This window comes from Anas acuta, chromosome 3 (assembly GCF_963932015.1).
Source record: "Anas acuta chromosome 3, bAnaAcu1.1, whole genome shotgun sequence".
Taxonomy (NCBI): Eukaryota; Metazoa; Chordata; class Aves; order Anseriformes; family Anatidae; genus Anas; species Anas acuta.
Window position 1 is genome coordinate 80532338 of NC_088981.1, and position 20724 is coordinate 80553061.

General features: G+C 39.0%; 1 protein-coding gene across 3 annotated transcripts in view; it reads left to right on the forward strand.

Annotated features, from left to right (window-relative positions):
• The window catches only part of RNGTT (RNA guanylyltransferase and 5'-phosphatase), a 183509-nt gene that overhangs the window by 76385 nt on the left and 86400 nt on the right, over positions 1-20724 (forward strand). For all 3 annotated transcript variants that reach the window (XM_068677987.1, XM_068677986.1, XM_068677985.1), the window contains exon 12: positions 18958-19026. In XM_068677987.1, coding sequence (XP_068534088.1) covers positions 18958-19026 — 69 coding nt within the window. The remainder of the gene's footprint in view (positions 1-18957; positions 19027-20724) is intronic.

Genomic DNA, 20724 nt, shown 5'->3' on the forward strand with positions numbered 1-20724 from the left:
ATGACAACATCAAAGTTGTTAATAATTAAGTTTGAAATGCCTCTGAGCTTAAGGGAATGCCTGCGAGCTATGCTATGGATGCTATTCTCCTTCGTAGGTAAGAAAGTAACTCTTTTTGCTTCCAGTTCCTATTTGGCCATAGGATAAGAGTCATGAATTGTGCTTGGGCTGCCACTTCATGTTCAGCAGCGATTACTAAGAGCCCATGCTAGTGAATGCCTCCACGCTTTACTTATTAAAACACTGCCCTAGGTCTTCTGAAGGAAAGCATATGACTTGCAAATATATACGAGTTTCTATCTTTCATTATGCACTCTTTTCTTCAGCATAGAAGTATCCTAACATTCTGTAAAATATTTTTATTCTCTTCTGTGAATTAAATTGCTCACGGATAATACTTTGATCTAGAGTAACTAGTTTTTCTACGCACTGCTGTTAAAAGTGGTCCCATGCCTCATCAGTGCAGACCAATGAACACCAAATTGGTGCCTTCCATTTGCTTTTGTCACTTCTTGAGCCTGTAGCAGGTAACAGATCTTGCCCCAAGAGAGGCAGTAATGGAATCCTGGCGAACTGATAGGTGGCTGAAAACTAAATAAAGAGATATAAGTTGGACTTGCAAACAACCTGGCAGAGCAACAGTCTCGGCAAAGTTTGTCACAAACAATTCTATCAGAAAGGTTGTGTGGATAAAACACTGTAAATGTTTTGATCACTTCTCTAGATGTGTGTGGTTGATTTTTTGGATCATCTATGTAAAATAATATTTTCAGCATCGTGAATTCGAAGTAAATCTTTGATAGGAAATAAAAGGCTTTCAAAGGAAGTAAAATTTGTCTAGGACGTAATTTCAAGCTTGAAATTGAAAGGAACTAGTACAAAGGGAACGAGTTAAAAATGTGTTTCTTACCTAAATTTATAGTCGCTTGAAGTGTTCTGGAGTTGCAGGTTATTTAACCTCATTTAAAAATCATGGGAGATCATGCCTGGAAGCATTCCTAGAAAGCTCTCTGGGTAAAACATATCTATAATCAAAGCTCTGGCTAGGTGTATCCAATCATTGTTTTACAGATGAAATTGTTAAATGCTGACAGCCTATCTGTTAGGAGTTGGTTCCTGTTAAGAGGTAAAGTTCAAAATTCATCAAAATATACTTTGTACTGCAGCTCTGTGAGGTACAGCTTAGAACCAGCCAAAAGATGACTACTGAAATGATATCTGCTTCCCAGAAAGAGTAGGAAATGAAAATTATGCTTAAGTACTTTCTTTTTCCTATCTAAATGAGGTTTCTTAATTGTCCATGTATTGGATTTTAATAATTCTGACTGCAGCATTGTTCGAAGTCAGCAAAGAAATGATGGTGTTTACTGCTCTTTCTCTTCCTCTCCCAACCCTTGAGTACAAATTCTTCAAGATAGTGACTATCTCATTACCCACCAGTAAAGCATCAAATATATTGGTGAAGAAAATGAAATTATACAGGACTAGAATTTGTTTCATAATAAATTAATAATTGCTTTTGACACTAATGCTTGGGCAAGAGTTTCTTTTTCTTTTTATGCTTCTCTTTGCCATGAGGTTTGATTAACTTGTGAATTATGGAGTGAACCAATTTTCTGGATAGTTTTCTTAGTCCTTTTTTTTAATTATTATTAAAGAATGTTACTGAATGGAGCAGTTAGAGATACACAGAGAGAGCAGGAGAAGGACAGTTACCTGGCAGTGCAGAGCAAGTTGGTTCTTTTATTCTTGTTTTAATTATTTCAAACATTTATGATTCACTTACTCTACACGCATAATAGACGAAATTGGTAAGAAAATAAAGCAAGTAAGAATAACGTTGTGGGTTTTATTGAAGTGCATGTTACGAAAGATTGTTTTTTATTAACAACAACAAAAAAATTGTTTCAGTAGTTCTCTTTTTGTCACACAACTTCAAATGAGAGTAAAATTCAATAATGGCTTTGCACAAGTTACATGGCACTTTTCTTCCTGAGGGCTCCTTTTCCTCTGAGGGTTTTGCTGCTTTTTATAAGCAATGGTACACCTTTGAAACAGATACAGTAGTGAAGTAGTGGTTTGAGAGCAGGGCATCTGAAAATGTGAAGGATGGGTCTCTTTGCTTTTTGTTACTTATCTGAAACTTTTAAGAAGCATTGTTTGAATACGGCAGTAAGTCTGCAGTACCAGATAAAACCATAAGGACATTGCAATCTGCGTTTCAGGTTATGATGCAGTTCAGTGAACAAATTCTCACCCCAAAGCGTTATCGCCTTAAAATCATCTTTGAGATAATACTGTCTGGATGTTTTAAATTTATTGGGGTATTTAGGTTTATTGCCTCTTCTGAGGGGATGGGAGTGGTGATTTTTTTTTTTTGAGGTGACAACCAGGGCAGGCTCTAAAGCTTTAATGCATTTTGAATTTGAAATAACCATAGGCTTTTATGTTTTATTTTTGTGCAACATATGAGGTATGTTTTAAGCAATCTTTGTTCTGATTTGCAGTGACTGCTGTATAGTGAAATGAAAAATAATAATTAAAAAAAAAAAAAACACAACGAATGAGGCTTTAATTCTGATTATTGTTTTCAGTAAGAAAGTTTTATGTTGATCTCCAAGTGTTGTTTGTACAGCCTGTTATAACTGTAGGGAATTTTAGGTAGCACTGCCAGCATCAATGAGGAGTTGTATCTAAGGCAATACTGATAAATGCTTAAGGGAACTCTATAGATTAAAAATTTATTTCAAATCAAATCTATTTCAAATATTGTTGCTATGTCAAAAATACAATTTTCATTTCATTAGGTCTGTGAACTTGATGAGCGTGTGATTCTCTAACACTGCCTTAGGATAATGACTCGAGGATGGCATCTTCCTACTCATCACAGCTTCGTGAACAGAATGCTTAATTACACATGGTCAGAGCAGGCTATTGTTTAGAAGTGTTATCCTGTTCTGAAAAAGGACCATTTAAAAATAGTATCACTTTGCTGGAGATCTTTTTCCTGTGTTTATTCAGTCCTCTCTGCAACTATAGCAACAAGTGTACTCACAGCTATGAACACCTCATTAGCGTAGCGGAGAGAACAGGCTGGGTTTCTGTAGCATCAATGACAAATGTCTTGGTAGGGTTTACCAACTCTGTGTTCAGCACAGCAAGGGTCTGGAGAGAGCCAGGGAATTCCTCCTAGCTGCTAAATCTGCTCATGCTCCGACTGACTCAGCATATCCATCGATCCATCTCCAGAGACGGTGGCAGTTGAGTGAACGCTAAAGGACAGACAAAGGGGACCTACTCAGATAGATCTTTTCCTTCTATTTAATTAGCTGTTTGGCTTGTTCTTCTCCGAGAACAGCAGAGTCCTTTCTTCTTGGGATCAAACAGGTTCCTTGCTTTCTTGATCAGAGGTCCTTAAAGATTGGCACCCTTGCGGGATCTCAGGAGAAGTGTGTGTTTTCATAAGTGTGGGTTTCTTCCCTACACCCAGCTCTTGTGCTTCACGGACAGAAGACGTGGCTTCTCAGGTCACCCCCAGAGGGATCCTTCTTTTTGCACAGGGGGATCAAAGCACAAAGCAGCCTTTGGCCAGAGATGAGCTGGATCTCTGATTGCACCAGAATATTTGACTGCAAAAGTGGAAAGCCCATATCACTGGTCAGAATGCATCTTAGCAAGATTTGAGAAGCAAACGTAGCCTCTTTTAATGGCATTTTCATCACGTATATGTTCAACATAAAATCCCTTGGAGTATTTTGCACAATTTCAGCAGGAGTTTTGCCATTCTTGACATTTGCCTCAGGTACTATGTTTTGAAGGTGATCCTGCAGTTTATCAGGGACTAAAATTTAGCTTCTTAGCTAGGTGATACTTTATAATTGTGCCTTTTGAGTGACAAGCCAATGTACACTTTGATGGAAAAGAGGCTGGACATCCTTCATGTGCAGTACGTGTACGCATTCTGTAGTCCTACCTTCAGTCTTGCAAAATCCCAGATTATCAGAAGAAGATTTGGAGAGAGATGTGCCTTAAGCTTTGTACTCCTCAGGCAGCCTGAAGAGAAGCAGGGAATGTACGTACTGGGTGACTCAGATGTCTCAGTCTGAGTGCCTGGAGTAATAGGTATAAACAGGAGATTGTATCATCGGCAGTGTTGCTTGGATTTTCTTGTAACACAGCTGTCTTTTGCTTAGGGTCAAGAAAAGAATCAAGTGTACTTCTGAATTCCCTCAGCTGGAACCACACATCACATAGTTCTGTTTGGAGACGCTTCACTTTTTGAAATATGTTCCCTGGAAACAAATTTAAATCTCTCCAAAGTAAACATTGTTAGCCCTCTTTTCACAGCCTCACTCCATCAATCCTTTCTGGGGACTGAGTTAAGCTCCGGTGTTCCAGACTTAAAGCCAGTGCTGGCCATTCTTCTTCTTAATAATACCACGGATGGGTAACTGGCCGTGTGTTTGGGAGGATTGTAGGAAGAATACTGAAAAAAAAAAAAAAAAAAAAGGCCAGGAGTCTCAGCAATGTATTTAAAAGGTTTAGCCACTTACTCTGCTATTAGTTATACCAGGAGAAATGATGTTGCCACATAGGCTTAGTTATTTTCAGTGAAAATGTGAAAGTAATTACTTGAAACAGCAGTGAACTTTGTACTATGCTATACACTATGTCCAATAATGGAATAGTTCTTAAAGTTATGGATTTAGTGCTTTAATACCAGAGTTTGAAGGGTAATGGCTCTTCTTTCTGAATCTGAAAATCAATTTATTGTGAAATGAAATGCACTTTTAATGTTGCAGTTAAGAAGTATTATGGCAGCGTTCACAGTTCTGCCTTGGCATTTGTTGTTGGTACTAGGTCTTGGAAATGAGGGCTATATCTTTGCAATATTGTCTTCAACTTTGTTTTGAGATGTTTTGATGGACTTCTGCTTCTTCTTAAGAGAGAGGTTTGATGGTAACAGGAAGAGAAGAAAGAGAGAGAGAGATCCTGAGAATCTACAGCCTGCACCCAGGTGACTCAAAATGTTCCCCAGCTGAACTTTGATACTGATGGAGGAAACAGTGTCACTAACTTGATCTGCTTCTATAATCAAAGAATCACTAAACACAGCTTAGTCTTTTATTTTTTATGTTGCTGAAGCTGATCTGTAGTTCTTCTGCAAAGCTTCTCTGTGTGGGCAGTCACAACCTGGATGTCATTACTGAAGCCTAGTGTCCAGTGACTGCAGGGCTGTCTAGCAGGCTGTCCAGTGTCTAGCAGGGCTGGAAAAAAAAAAAAAGTTTCTTTCTGTATGGTCCCGTGGAGAATTGTGCCGATCTGCCTCAATGGAACAATAGGGCTAAAGGTTAAGCAATGACACAGGTCAAATGAACAACCTTTTTCAAATGCTAGCATGCCGTATATCAAGGAGTTGTCAGTTCTTAGACTATTATCTGATCTTAAAATGACAGCTGGTCCTGGAGGGATTAGGATGAAGGTGAGTAACCCCTGCTAGAAGATTAAATGGTCTAGGGTCTTCTTGAAAGTTTTCAGTCAAATCTGTGAACTGACAGACTTTGTACCCCTGCTTTTCCTGGGTTTTTGTTCATTTAATTTTATTTTGTTTATGTTAAGGTTTTGTGCTATGGGTTTTTTTGTTTTTTGACATTTTGGATTTTCATTTTTATTCTGGGGGAAACTGCCTTTGTTGTGGTTAGGAAACTGACTGTTTAAAAAAGTTGTACCAATAAAAAAAACCACAGCCACTGTTGAGGTGGTATGCTTTGGAAAGCTAAGAGGCTATGCACCGCTTTGATGAGGAAGAAGATTATAGGAGTACATGACTTGCTGATGTTGGAGTGACGTGTTTTTGCAAGTGAGACAGCAATATCCACTATTTGTGTGGTAAAAGTCAATCGGATGAGGGCCTGAAAAAGGCAGAATACGTGGATGTAACTCACTTCTGCCTGACTAGAGAGCTGCTAGCTCAGAACTGACTGTGAACGACCTCAGAGCCCTGTCTGGTGTCACCAAGTAGCCTGTGGACAAAAAAAACTGGCGAAGGTTTGCAGAAATGGGATAGAAGCTGAAAAAAAATCAGTGGTAGGAATGGCAGCAGCAGAAGTGTCAAATAATCTGTGTATTTATTGGGCATTTTGAATCCCGTATCTAGGTGGAGAGAGCATGGTACCATCTGGAGGGGTTTTTGTGCCAAGAAGACTTGTTTCCTCTGCTTTTGTTTTTGTTTTCTGTGCCTTAAGGAGTAGCTTAATCGGCTCACCTTCCAATCCTGCATTTCCTCACCCAGAGCTGGCAGTCGCTTGGTGATGTCTGGCCTACACCATAGCCCTCGCTCCATCTGTTAGGTTCCAGGTTTTTGGCCTGGTTACCATCTCACCTCCTTTTAATTATCCACTAACCCATCTCCACCTCTACCATTTTGTTTCTATTTGCTTTTATTTCTTTACTCTGTATGTTTCTTCCTCACTTAGCCCCTCTCCATCATGAAAATCAGAAGTCAAATGTAAGAGCAGCAGTGCCTCACTCCACTCCCAGAGGCTTTTGTGCTGGTGGCTGTTCTCACTCAAATCATCCCAGTGCTTTTCTTCCCGTAAATACACGTAATGGTCGACCCAATGAGCCTAGCAAACCACTAGTGAATGAGAAGCTGGAAGGATGCTGCCTCATTTATTTTAGGATGCAAAATCTTCAGCTGGCAGCTGTCCTGTATCCCAGCGTGTAGTCCTTCAGACTGACTTCTCAAAAGGATCTATCCTGTGAGTTTTAAAGGTAAGGACAACAAACCAGACCAAGTGGGAGCTTTGTAAATTTTAATGTGCAGTAAACAACCGAACTGTGGCTCTGGAGCTGGATGTAGATTGCTACCGCTTAAAATTCAGCGCTTGAACTGGAGCTGTTTCATGCAGCCAGCTGCAGCCCTGGGGTGACGATGGGTCCTGCTCAGTAAGAGTAATTTCTGGCTGTAGGAGCATGAGGGTAAGCAGAGACGCTGTAGGCCAGGACTGGTGAGGTTTCCAGCTGCCTCCGGGTGTTCCTTTGCTGTCTGCAGTGCAGAGAAGCTGCACTTTTCTCCATCGCACAGCCCAGCACATTGGGACTTTGGCACCAGTGCTTGGGCCTTCTTCCTTAACCTGCTCCAGTTGTCAGAAATATCTGATAATGCACTAAGTCTGAGAGAATTATTAAATAGTTAGTCTTGATCTCAAAAACTACATACCCATTAAAGCAAGGAATATACTTCTTTCTCCGCCATAATTTCAGTATCATTCTAGATCAGTATTTGGTTTCCCTCTCCACTGGGCCTGCATGAAGAGTTCACTGGGACTCTTTACTCATGCAGATAATGATAGGACAAGGGGAAATGGACTTAAACTAAAAAAGGATAGGTTTAGATTCGACATTGAGAAGAAATACTTCACTGTGAGGGTGGTGAGGCCCTGGCACAGGCTGCCCAGAGAAGCTGTGGATGCCCCATCCCTGGAGGTGCTCAAGGCCAGGCTGGATGGGGCTTTGGGCGGCCTGGGCGGGTGGGAGGTGTCCCTGCCCATGGCAGGGGGCTGGAACTGGGTGTGTTTTTTTGTTTTTTTTTTTGTAGTATCAGATATCAGGTTCATAAAGCAGCTCATGGACTGTATCTCCCCTTGAAAACCTACTTAGTTCCCACAAAACCGTGTGGAGGGCCCAGGTGAGGGAAAGGCTTCACTGCGGAGGTCTCATGTACTGCCCAAAGCCTGGCATAGCAGATAAGTGAAATCAACTTTGATTTCTTTGCTCAAGGAACAGAAGCTGGAAGGGTAACAGTGTCAAAAGCCAGGTTGTCCAGGTTTACACCAAAAGGTTTTAAGTCATGCTAGAAAAAAAATATTTGTCTGTGGCTAACTCTTAGCCTCCTTGCTCTGATGGAGCCCTTGAGGAGATCCATTCATGACCAAGAATCTGTGTTCATTTCCTAGAGTTAACAAAAGAGGATTAGGCTACTTGCTTTTGATTATTATTATTTGTGATGTTGAAGATCAAGGATAATATTTCAGCACAGCATAATTTTGGTTTGAGAAAAAGGGAAACCTTTTTTTTTTTTTTCTTTTGATTAAGAAATCATTCACACATCAGTTACGTTTTTTGGGAAATGACCTAGTGAAGTTAAAACAAACACTCTTCAGTATTTTCCTGAAGGGCTATTTTCTTAACTAGGGGGCCATGCTAGTGGTACAAGTTAAATTAATATACAGCAATGCAGATGTGGAATATGTAATTAAATTCTGACTCTTGAAACTTTAGTGTGGGAAAGAAAACACTGAAACTAGCAGAAAAATAAGAGCATATGGACGAAGCATTGTATTTGGTGCACGATGAACAGTACATGTTTTGGGCAATGGAAGTCATACAGCTGTAGGAGAAATGCCTATAGATGTCTGACTGACTTCTGCTTTCAGTTTTGTGATTTATGACCAAAACTGGGAAAATGCAAATCCGTTCGGACCTAATTACTAGTTGGTATCCTGGTATGGAGAACGGAATTGGGATATCTGCTGTCCTCTGAATTAGCCAGAGGACTCAGCTGTGGTGACTGAGTGGGTCACTCCACTCATTAATTGAGGGGCAACTGTTTAATATTGTCCGCTGGAGCACTTCACAGCCTGTCACTTTCCCGAGCTGCCTCCTGGCAATATGCTCCGTAGGGAAGCCGTCAGCCTGCTCCTGTTGGAAGGGTTTGCCGGAGACGTGGGCTTAATTTGGATAAAATGAATAAAAGCACAAAGAAAATGGTAAAGGTGGGGGGTGAAATTTAAAGCAGTTTGTTAGGATGTGAGGTTGCAAGGCATCCCTGCTAGCTCTTCTTTTTCTTGTGGTATGCCCAATGTTGCAAAAAGAATTCCTGTGCAAAATTAATCTTTTTAATTCAGAAATATTAAAATTGGAGCATTTTACTGTTATGGCTGTAACATGGCAAGTTTTAATTCAACTTCGTAGCAAATTAAGCCCTCAAGTGTCATTGCGTAGCCGAAGAATCAGATGTTTTTAAATATCCAGAATATAATGTTAAATCTTAATGTTTGTGTTGCAGTCATCGTGCTGGGGCCCCGTGGAATACACTGGCCCACTTTGAAGCAGGCATCGCAACAGTAAATGTACAAAAGACTTTGTATTCATGAATATCCATTTTATAGTTAATTGAATTATTGTGTATACAAATTTGGCTTTGTTCAGGAGTCTTAGTGGGAATGCATAATAAAACATCGTCCTTAATTATCTGATTTAATTAAAACGGGTCTGTCCAAGTTCTCGATAAGCAGAGATCGGATTATATTATGGCAGTTTACACAGGGGCTGGATAACAAATAAACCTTATCAGTTTTATAATGTCTGAAGATCATTTAGAGAACAAATTAAAATGTACTTGGCCGCATTTGTAAGGCCTTGCACTCAATCCAATGTCACTTGTTCCTTTGACATCAGAAGAGCTTTTGACTGAAGCTGAATTTGATCAAAACGAGTACTGGGGAGCTTCTTGGCTATAGTGGGTGGGGAGACCCTTGCTCAGCTGAGGACGTAGGGTAAGGCAGACTACAGATTCTCTGCCATGTCTACGTTTGCTTGCACATATGTTCATCTGTACACATGTACATCATGTGTAAATAGCTGTAAGAACTTGCTAACAGCACCTGTGAAACCTTTTCCAGCCCCAGCAGGACTCCAGTGTCAGGAAGCTGTGCGCTCCCAGGTATGCAGGATGTGTTGACACCCCTCACCATCATCACTGGGTGGGGGAAGGTGTTGTGGACCAAGTCTTAATCCCTAAAAGAAGGAACTGAATTGCTTCGCAGGTTGAAACAGAGAACTGGAAAGAGCACAATAAATTAAATGGATAAGCTGTGCAATATACACCCCTCTATTTCATCAGGTAAAATATGCTTGAAAGACCACTGCTGTTCGGCAGCAGCATTCCTTCCTAGCCTTGAGAGTGTTTATCCCATTTTGAAGCTATCACAAAAGTCAATTAAACTTTCTCGTAGCAGCCTATTTCTCTTATTTGAAAGAAGCATTTGGAAACATCTTAGTTAATTGATGTCAATTTCTCAATTGTGCTTCTGAGAAGAGATTGACAGGGAGAAATGCCTAATGCTTATTTTGAATTCAGTAATGCAGATGTGCTGTCAAATTAAGCATTAGCACACACAGCGCTCGTGTTATTCTTGGGTATTGTTTTGAATATATTAGGTGCCTGACCTTTGGATTTGCTCACTCAGAAGCAGCAAACTGGTGGTAGCTCAGTGGCACTCTTGTGGTCTGCTCTCTACTTCTTCCTTTTTTTTTTTTAAAGTCTCCCTGTGCAAATAAGAAGGAGCACAGCGTACAGCCAGCGTTAGTAGCAGCTGTAGAGAATGCAGTTAATAGGGTAGCTGTAAAACCAAAACCAGATTAAAAAATGCAACCAGCAAGCATGTTTCCTCCTTCCTTCCCTTTCCCCTTTCCCTTCTCCCTCCCCACCCCCATGTACGTTTTATTGTTGTTCACTACAGCATTTTTTTTGTTCCTTTGGGACTGGTTAATGAACTCAACAGTGTGGTGGTTTCACCTTCTCCATGTCAGAGGTTGCATCCCATCACAGACTGCAGTAACTTGCAGCTAATCTTACATCTGGAAAATGCTTGTCTTTACATCTCGTAGAGGGGGGGCTAGAGAAGATGAAGCAGGCTTCGGATAAGGTATATGGGTTCTCTGGCTTTAAGTCCTCTCTGAAAGAAGCAGCCTGTAACAATCCTTTGTGAAACCAGCAGCAGCTCTAACAGGCCAGTCTATGGAATACTTGTTTTTTTTTGTTTGTCTGTTTTTTCAGAAGAAACAAAGAATGTAGGTACTGTTGGTTTCATCCTTGCCTGCAAAATTATAGGGGCAAATGGTGAAGGAAGAAGCTGTCGCTGTGGTTCTTTGAATTACAACGTTATTTATGTTCTGTGGCGTACTACCACCAAATCTTAGAGGGTTTGGCTTCGATGTGAAGGCATCAAGGAATCTTTGGGAGCCCTGCACGTCCTGCCCTTAGCCACAAAACAGAGCTAAAGCGTAGAGCTGAAGTACAGAGCAAAATCATGTTAGTGGCAGCCTTGAATCTTCAGTCTTTCAGCTTCATCTGCTGTCTGGATGAGAGCATGTTTACATTACATCTGAGGGGGCTGTTGTAGCTGTGAGGTAAATAAATATTTCTGCATTGCTGCTGAATGTCTAGGTTTAGAGCAGAGGAGAGTAAACCCAGATGGAATGAGGTCAGTCTCCTTCCTCTCTGTGCATGCACCTGCCCGTTGCCTCTTTGTGTTACTTCAGCCTTGCTGCTCCTGCTGGTATTAGTACAGAGCTGCTGAGGATTCAGTGCAGCGACCAGGTGAGCTCTTAAAATAGCAGGGCAGCTCCTGTCACACGGCAAGAGCTGGGAATGGGCTGTGCCTGGGAGAGGTGGCTGCTGGTGAAGCTGGACACCCACAGGGGGCTGGGAAACCAAAGGAAGCGAGCCTGTAGCAAAAAGATTTCTTGTAGTTACCTGTATCTTGTAGTTACCTGTAATTACAACAAGCCCGGCACTGTCAGTAAGTATTTTCTCATGAAATATGAATTCCAGTTTCATTATCTTCTAGCATTATTTTGCTGCACGAGCCATTAGTTAGGACCACATGCCCTTGAATACCGTGACTGATGCTCTAAAGGGTAAAGTACTGTATTCCGTACAAGACAGCACTCCTAAGGGTGATGAAGGACTGCAGAGAGGACAATGCATCAATTCCTGCAACAGATTTTTTTCTCCTCTTGCAACAGAATTGTTCATACTGGAGTGTGATCATACTGTGAGGCTAGATCCAGTACTAACACTCCTTTGGTCAAACTTGAAAATGCTGAAAGCTTACCCTACACGCTTGCTTTCTGGGCAACAAATGTCCTATCTTGAGCAGGTGTTTTTTTGTGCTGGATTCTGGTCTAGTGTTCAAAATCACCAGCACAGCTCCCTTACGGACCTCTCAAAATGTCCTTCGGTGACCAGTCGTATCCACTCTGCTTTTGTTTGGACTCTTGGCTACTCCTGCCTGGAACAGATGGCACTCACTTAAACTGACAAGCTGTGGGATAGCCGAGCATTACTAATAAAACCTATCACATGTTAAACTTGACCTGACATTAATCAAGTTTTGAATGCTACAAATGATTCATGGATAATAATTAGTCTCTTGATCATATTAGTGAACATCAGTCTCACATTGCTCCCATTATCCCCTTTCATTCTTATAGGGAACAAATCCATTGCAGTAATTAGGTGTTTTTAATGTCTTTTGAGCCAAAATGTTCTGTATGATTAACTTGGCAAAGAGGTTATTTTTAGTCTTTTAGTCTTGCAGTAGGCTTGGTTTCGGAGCTTCTACTAAATTAACAAACTGAAAGGCTCTTCGTAAAATAGTATTTTATAAAAAGTATTTATTTTTTAATCTTAAAAAATGAGAAAATTCCCATGGTTCTTTAGACAGTCATTTGGTATAATTTTCATCACAATATATTTGAGCTATTGCCACAGAATACGCTTCAAAACTGCAGTGATTTTGTTAAATGGATGAGCCTTTGGAGTTTGCTTTTATTCTTCCTGTTTAGTACTGAGTTACTGGTTAACGTAAAGTGCTTTCAACCCTCACACTTCTATAGAGACAAAATAACATTTACAGCTTTCTTCTGTTTATATCTTGAATTAACATTTTGAGAGGATGTCTGTGTGAGACCTAGGATTTGAGCTTTAAGTATAATTTCTTAAAGGATTTTCATGCGGTTTGTATTATACAGCCAAAGAGCATGAAATTTCATTTTAAGTAATGAGCAACCGCAAAGTTCATACTTGAGTTCCTTACGCAGTTAAGGCAATGTAGATCATTTCACTGGTTTACTAAAACCATTTTTCACCTATTCTTCAATATTTGTTGCTTCTTGGTGAGCGTATCAAACTTCCTTCGATAATGCTTTCTCAGGTACTTAAACTTTTAATGTCTACATTTTGTGATCCTACTCTTTCTTTCTGTGTATTTAAGAGTAATGGCATGGACCAAGAAATAGTTTATAGGTTCATTATTTTTTTTACATACTAATGTAAGAATAAAGTATGGTTTTGTGACTCTACTCTGAGTTAACAGGCTGCATTTCCTTTCTTGCATTTCTCTTTGGTTTCCTAACAAATCAAAATTTCTAAGATAAGTATAGCCAAGTACAATGAATAATCGAGAAATTGGGCTTTACCCTGCTATAAAATACACTTCAATTAACATATTAAATACTGTTCTGACTGTAAGGAGCGTATCATGGTTTGGCTAGGTAATGAGAACGATGCAGAACAAACCGGGTCATGTTAAACTGATTAAAAACCTACTCAACATTTTTTTTTAAGGTGATTTAAAGGAAAGCATGAAATCAAATGAACGAGGCACGGATTACTGATGTTAGCAAGTGGGAAATAAATGTTCACATGGAAATGCTACTTACAGCTCTTAGAGTGACTGGATGCGAGCAAAAAATATTTCCTTGTGCAGCCGTGTGTCAAGTCTCACTTTGGGCATCATAGGCCGTGTTTTCTAGACCTTCACAGTTGCTTGGAAGCATCGCCATCCCTGGGGGTGTTCAAGGAGAGGCTGGACGTGGTGCTTAGGGACGTGGTTCAGTGGGTGACAGTGGTGGTAGGGGGATGGTTGGACCAGGTGATCTTAGAGGTCTTTTCCAACCTTAATGATGCTACGATTCTATTTGAGTTGGTCACTGCCTGTAGAGGAACAAGGAAGAAAATTTGAAGCAAGAAAAAATTGATGAGAAAGAGGCATTGATTTTTCAGTTGTAGATGCAGTAGTCCATGGGAGCAACTCAACAAAGATCATGGCTCTCAATCACTGCATGCTATCTATAGCTTGGGACTGGACAGTTTTCCAAAATATTACCTGGGACTTGAGCATATCATTTGAACAGTAACTTTAATAGGCATGAGAGGATGGGGTTTCATCTCCTCCTCCTAGCTGACTGAAAGTTGATCCAAACTGGTGATCTAGGCCATGGCACGGATAGGGCAGGGAGGGAAGGAAGGAGTAGAACTGCCTTTAGTCTTTGATCCTTCCCCAAAAAAACTGTTAATTTGCACCGGTTTTATTTGGGTCAGCTGTTTTACTTCAAATCTTAAAGCTAGGTGAGGGGAGTGGTATCCCAAGTATGGAAAATAAACAAGTCTGAGTGGCTTCACTTTGTGATTTTTTTTCCCCTTTTTCAGAAGGTCTCTGCTCCCTTTAATTCTCAAGGCCGTGCATTCTCCTGAATCACTAAATACTAGTTTAAAAGCATTGCCATATTTTTATAGAAATTTCAGTGCCAGTAAGAATCTACTTTATCAAAGAAGAAAAATCCAAACTTCTCTTGACATTTCATTTTGGAATCTAATTCTCGTAAAATATGAGATAGACAACATTTTTTCTCTGTGTGTGTGTAAAATTTGAGGGTTTTATCATAAATATATGGAGCTTCCCCCTCCCAGTGTATATTGGATGCTTTTTCACTTGTTTAATTCTTGGTACTATCTGATTAAAAACTAAAATAAAATAATGCTTCTGACACTTACCTTAGCTTACAGGGAAAATTTTGCTTATCTGCTCTGAAGCTGCAACTGGTGGTATTTTCAGGTATTGTACAGTAGCCTGAGTATCATCTTAAAGGAAGCTTACACCCCACCAACAAACCCATTTAATTCTTTTTCAGGAGGCTTCCTTTTCAAAATGTGATGTTAGAAAGCTGGAGTTTATGATGTAAATAGTTTGAACGATGGCCCCATCACTGCTAGTTAGTTTTATTGATTTATTTGTGGGAATTGTCATTTGTGGGAGTGAATCTGAGTAACTATTTCTGTGTAATTTTAACTTAAACTGAACTTGACGTATAACACATGCCATAGAATTTCAGGTGTCATTTGAAGCCAGGATTTCTTCTTGATGTATTTTTCTTTAACCCTTAACAAGGAAGAATCCGGATTTTCATCCTATTTTTTTTATGCAAAATTGTTTAGTTAAGCAGGTTTCTCATTTTTTTGTTTAAGTTAAATTCATCAAGGCTTTGTAATTGAAACAGTAGTTTTGTTACACAAATCTTTAACTGGATTTCTTGTTCAGAGATCCTTTCTTCAGAGACTTCCATATGTAATAATAGAGATGAAATTTCTTTATCTTGTTAGTTAGCAAACAAAAAAAAGAGCAAACATTCATTATATGAATAATTAATTCACATACATTTATATGTTTTATTGAATGCTTTTAAAACACTGTACATTTGGAAACATTTGTGCCTCCCAACTTGGATGTAAAACTTCCTGGGATGTCTTCGATACATCAGGCAGCAATGTGAAAGCGATTAATTTTTACGTTAAGCTTGGAAAATCAAGGCCTCATGAAAGGGGGTGCACTAAGATGAGACTATTGAGGGCTAGTGAGGAAATTGTTATTGAAAGAAGAGCAGGTAATTCCGAAAAATAGAGAAGCTGGCGAACGAGATGAAACAAATTAATGTAAAATAAACCAGAAATGATATCCTGGTTTATAAGCGGAACAGTCCATCTCTTTCAGAGTAATGCAAGGAAAGAGCCATGGTAATTGTTTCCTCTCAGATAAGGTAGTTATTAGTGCTGGTAACAACGGAATATTTCCCAGAGACTGTATAATATCTTTGAAAAAAAAGTCTGCAGCATCTGTACAGGGATTTACTATTTATGAACCCACGTCTGCAGAACCTGACAGCTCTCAGGATGTGCCAATTATTTTGTAGTCCCGTGCTGAAGGCTGTAATCATGAGATGAAGTGATCCTCCTTGAAGTTGGGCTGCAACTCGGCTCAGTTAAGATGTTGGCTCTGTGAAGTTGGGCATGACAGGATGCTCGTGTCTGAAGGCACTTCAAATTCTGGTTAGCTGACAATTCAATTGCTGGTTTGGTTGGGTCTAACGTTCTTGAATAAGGTTTGTTCCCTTTCCCAGCCTGAACAGGTAGATGAGCACCAATGTGGAGATGGCTCTGAAAAACTGCTTCGGGACAGGTGCATGCAGAACTGCTGTAGCTTGACTGAAAGCTGAATGAAGCGTGTAGCAGGTCTGAGATTGAAAAAGCAAGGCAAATGGACATACATTTGTCTTGTGGTACAAAATGCAAAGTCATTTGTTTCTGTATCCCCAACAATTTCACTAGGTGAATGAGAAGCGTCAGCCTCAGAATTACAGCAATGCAGATTAAAAGCTACCCGGGTTGTGTGGAATCTGTACGCGCCCAATTTTCCTCCTCTTCCTGCTGGAGGAGCCAAATGATTTCTTTATTGTTAATTACGGAGAGATCTCTAAAGCGCGATCCTTCAATTAGCCACTCCAGAAACGTTGCTGACTGATGGAGTGTTTTAGCAAAATCCGTGTCACAGGTTATGGGTGCTGCTGTTGCTGACGTATGGCTGCTCCTGACCTCCGTGGCTCAAAAGCAAGGAGAAATCCTTTTCCTCGTGCAGCTCCAGTCATTTCATGTGATTATACTATTCTGTTTATCAGGTGCCTATTATTAGATATACAAACACTTTAAAATTAAAAAATAAGAGCTGAAGGATTTTAAATAGCAAACTGTAGCAAGAATATATGCTTCATATATATCTATACCTACAGAAGCTGTGAGAAGTGAACAAAGGGTTTCACAGGTGGAAATACATGCCATGAGGCTACAGGGCAGAAGAATTGGCTTGCACGCATCATTTACCCATCTTTTATGAAATGACATTGAGATGCATTGCATTTTATCTGATCCCTGGCAGTCATCCCAGCCAGGCAGGTGTGCCATTTATCATGGTGCCGATTAAAAAGACTGTTCAACTTAATTAGAAATTTTAACGTGTGTGGAAAATTGAACATCATTTTTTAGAAGATAAACCATGTTATCTGCATTTTAAGTTCATAAACCTAAAAACCTTACATCAATTACATTCCTGGTGTCAAAAATATTTGCTTATGTGTCAAACGTTCCTTTTCTGCTCATTCTCCTGTCATTTCAAACTTTCTGCAGTATTCAATGGATGTATATTCTGCTCTTCGCAGATGAGCTCTAAATAGTTTAATTCTGAAGAAAAAGTATATGGGAAGAAGCTCCAATACAATTTCCATTCCCTTCCTTCCAATCTTTTCTAGTATTTTTTTTTTTTTGTCTAGAATGTTATAATTGAAGTACTTGTAATCGACCTAATGAGAATGAACCCAGAATAACCGGGAGCACAAAGACATTTAATTATCTGTTCTGGCTTTAAAATCCTTTTGTCTTTGATGCATAATTGACACTTGAGGAGAGATGTCTTAATAGGATGACCGTGGAACTCCAAAATGAGGGAATGAGTTCAAGTCTCTAGGAAATCTGAAACTGGATGTCAAGTTGATGAGAAGGAATCCCTCACATTTTGTAATTCTTGTAGGGCTGCGAATAAAAAGGAATACCAGAAGGTATTTTTGAAATGATATATATAGATATTTTTTTGAAATGGCTTTTTTTCTCCCATTTATGGATTTTGTAATAGTGCTTGAATTCTCTATAATCTCAGTTAGAGCAGAGTGGAGAGAGCTACAGGTAAAAGAGTGCTTGATAATAACTCCGTGCTTTACCTTAAAGAGTCGTAAACTCCAGATTAAAAGATTGTCTCTCTATTCTTAAGTTGTATTTTGGGAAAGACTAAATGATGAAGTTTATGCAAGCTCCAATGCCAAAATAACCATCTCCTCAAATAGTTCTTCTAAGAAGTTATAAGGGTTTTTGCTTGCTGGTTTGGTTAGAGCCTGGTAAGAAGCTAGCTAGAAATGTACCTATTAAAAGGATAGTCATAGATAACTTGAAATTTGTATTTTATTTTTAGTCTTTTTTTTTTTTCCTACTTTGGAGAGAGGGTTTTTTTGGTGCTTGAATTTAATGAAATCTTTCCCATATGTCTTTGTAAATATCAAGTGTATTCTTATTACAGATTTCCCATTGGCTAGTAGATTTTGGAACTGCACTGTAACCTTGAAAGTTATCCCCAGAAGAATTAGCCTGTATAGACTTTTTTATAAATTATTATACTTTATATTTTTATTTTAAGTACTGTTTAAAATATGTGCCCATCAAGCTTTTGATTTATTAAGTGTTTAGCTGCACTGCTTTGACTTGTTCAACCTGCAGTAACACACAAATGTTAATTCTTGACTTCTTTCATATTTTTGCCCTTTACTGAGGGCAGAGGTTGATACTTCATTTGAATAATTTAGGCAGTGGCTCTTTGAAATTGGACTGTACAAAGGAAGTGGTAGAAAGCTAACAATCTAGGCTAAAATGTTGCTTTAAAAACTGCCTGTGATTTTCAGATGCATTTGCTATGTTTTGTGACCACGTGGTACCTTACATGTCAGAGTTTATCAACCTAGAATTTTGACAGATTCTTCATCTCTACAGTAAAACAAACTGAAATTAGTAAGGAGGTATTTTGGCAATTGTCCCATTTTTTGCTGTTACTTGTCAGTTGTGGTTCTCACTAGTTATTCGCTTTTCCTTTGGCAGGTCGTAATTTGACGTGGAAGTATATGATCCGTTTTCATAACTCTCGACTAGCTGGTTTCATTAGTTTCTTTAGGGAGATGTTTTTTTCTATGGTAAATGCATCTTGATGGATGTGTTCACCTCCATGTGGAATTCAGAGTCTTTCTGACTGTAAAATGGAATATGCTTGGTCTGCGTTGATTCAGGTGGTTGGTTTTACAGTATTGTATCAGTGGTAATGGGTTATTCCCCAGGTAAGCAGTATGCCAAAGGAGAATTTTGGACAATGCCCTGAAATGATCCACTTTGATATAAAATCTTGTGAGTGACATGTTTCTCTATGGAAAAAAAAAATGTGATTTTTTTCTTCTCTTCTGCAGCTCCTGGAAGGAAGTTTTGCTAGAGAAGTTAGCCATGAAGTGGATGGACTGATATTTCAGCCTACAGGAGTAAGTAGTGTAATAATTGATTTTTCTCCCTTCAGCCCCAAAGGAAATTCTCACCCTCACTCCCATCTCATCCTCTTATCTACCACCTAATCTTTGTTTTGGTTGGGATGACTTCTTGAATTTAGTTCAGATTTTTGCAGTTCCTCGGACTACTTAAATTCAGGTAATTGCAATCAAAGTTGTAGTATATGTGACTGTGGATTAATTTGTGGAAATAATTTTCAGGAGTCATCTTGTGGATTTTTTGTTCATAATATGATTGTAGTATGATAAAGAAGGAATTTTTTTCTGACTGCGTAAGTTCTGTGGATCTTTCAGTCATTGATTTGAGTTCTTGCATTATTTTTCTTTCGCAAGGATATTTCACACATCTAAAAATTTTAGTAACATTTATGATGCATGTTGTTTTTTAGTGCAATTAAAACATGATAGGACAAGAGGGAATGGCCTCAAGTTGCGCCAGGGGAGGTTCAGGTTGGAAATTAGGAGACTTTTCTTCTTACAAAGAGTAGACTAGGGAGGTGATGGGGTCACCATCCCTGGGGGTGTTCAAAGAAAGGCTCGACCTTGTGCTTAGGGACATGGTTTAGTGGGTGATATTGGTGGTAGGTTGAAGTTTGGACCAGATGATCTTGGAGGTCTTTTCCAACCGTAACGATTCTATGGTATGTACTTGAGCCAATATAAAGGTTTGTGACTGCAGTGAGGGGGGGGGAGTCACCACATTTCCGCAGACTAGAAAATAATAACGTAAATATGTAATTCTCAGGTAGGGAAACTGGCTTTAAAGGAATTCAGTAATGGGCCTCTTTTAGCGTACTAGCACTACTACTGATTTGGGTACAATGACGCACTGCAACATGTACTGTAGGTTGGTGGGTTGTGACTGTAACATCATCCAACGTTGATTTTTTTCTTACCTTGCAAGATTAGGAATTGTATTTGATTTCAAATTTGACAGATAATTCTACCCTTAAAGTTACTTAAAGTTACTAAATACAAAGAAATTGTATGTAGTTTTCCAGCTAAAACATTTTCTGGCATACTTCCTATGTTGCAGATCTTAGTAAGGGTGATGACACTCTCATCTGGGAATAACATTAACCTCTGATCTTTATTGCAAGTTCTACATCAGCCAGCCACAAAACAAATGATTAACTACACCATGTACTTTTTTTTTTTTTTTTTTTTTTGTATATAGCTATTTCAAATTCAAAGAAAATCTACTAGTGAAAAGCAAAATTATATATAGGAAGTCCTGATAACTTAGTTCATGTAATATTGTTAAAATCTAAAGCAATTGTAAAGGCTTCTCAGAACCACTTCTCTGAATATTAGAGTTTAAGCTATGGAGATTTACCATAGCTAAATTTGAAATTATCTTTTCTACTTGAAATGAAATTACTGCAGAATGTGTGTTTCTAATTTTTGCTGTTGCAGGAAATTAATATCTAATGTTTTGTATTTCTAGAACTTGTATTTTCTGATTTAGCATACTGAGAAATTTATAACCCAATAAAAAACTCATTTTCTTGCATAAATGCTTTATAAAAGTTTTTCATCTTTAAAATATGGGTTATATTTGTTTAGTCCAATTTAATGCTCAAATTTCAGCATTATTTCAGGTTTTATGAAATAAAGTTCATTACATCTGTTATTAAACCAGTTTTCCTCGATGAAGCAGTATACCGTTTTCTC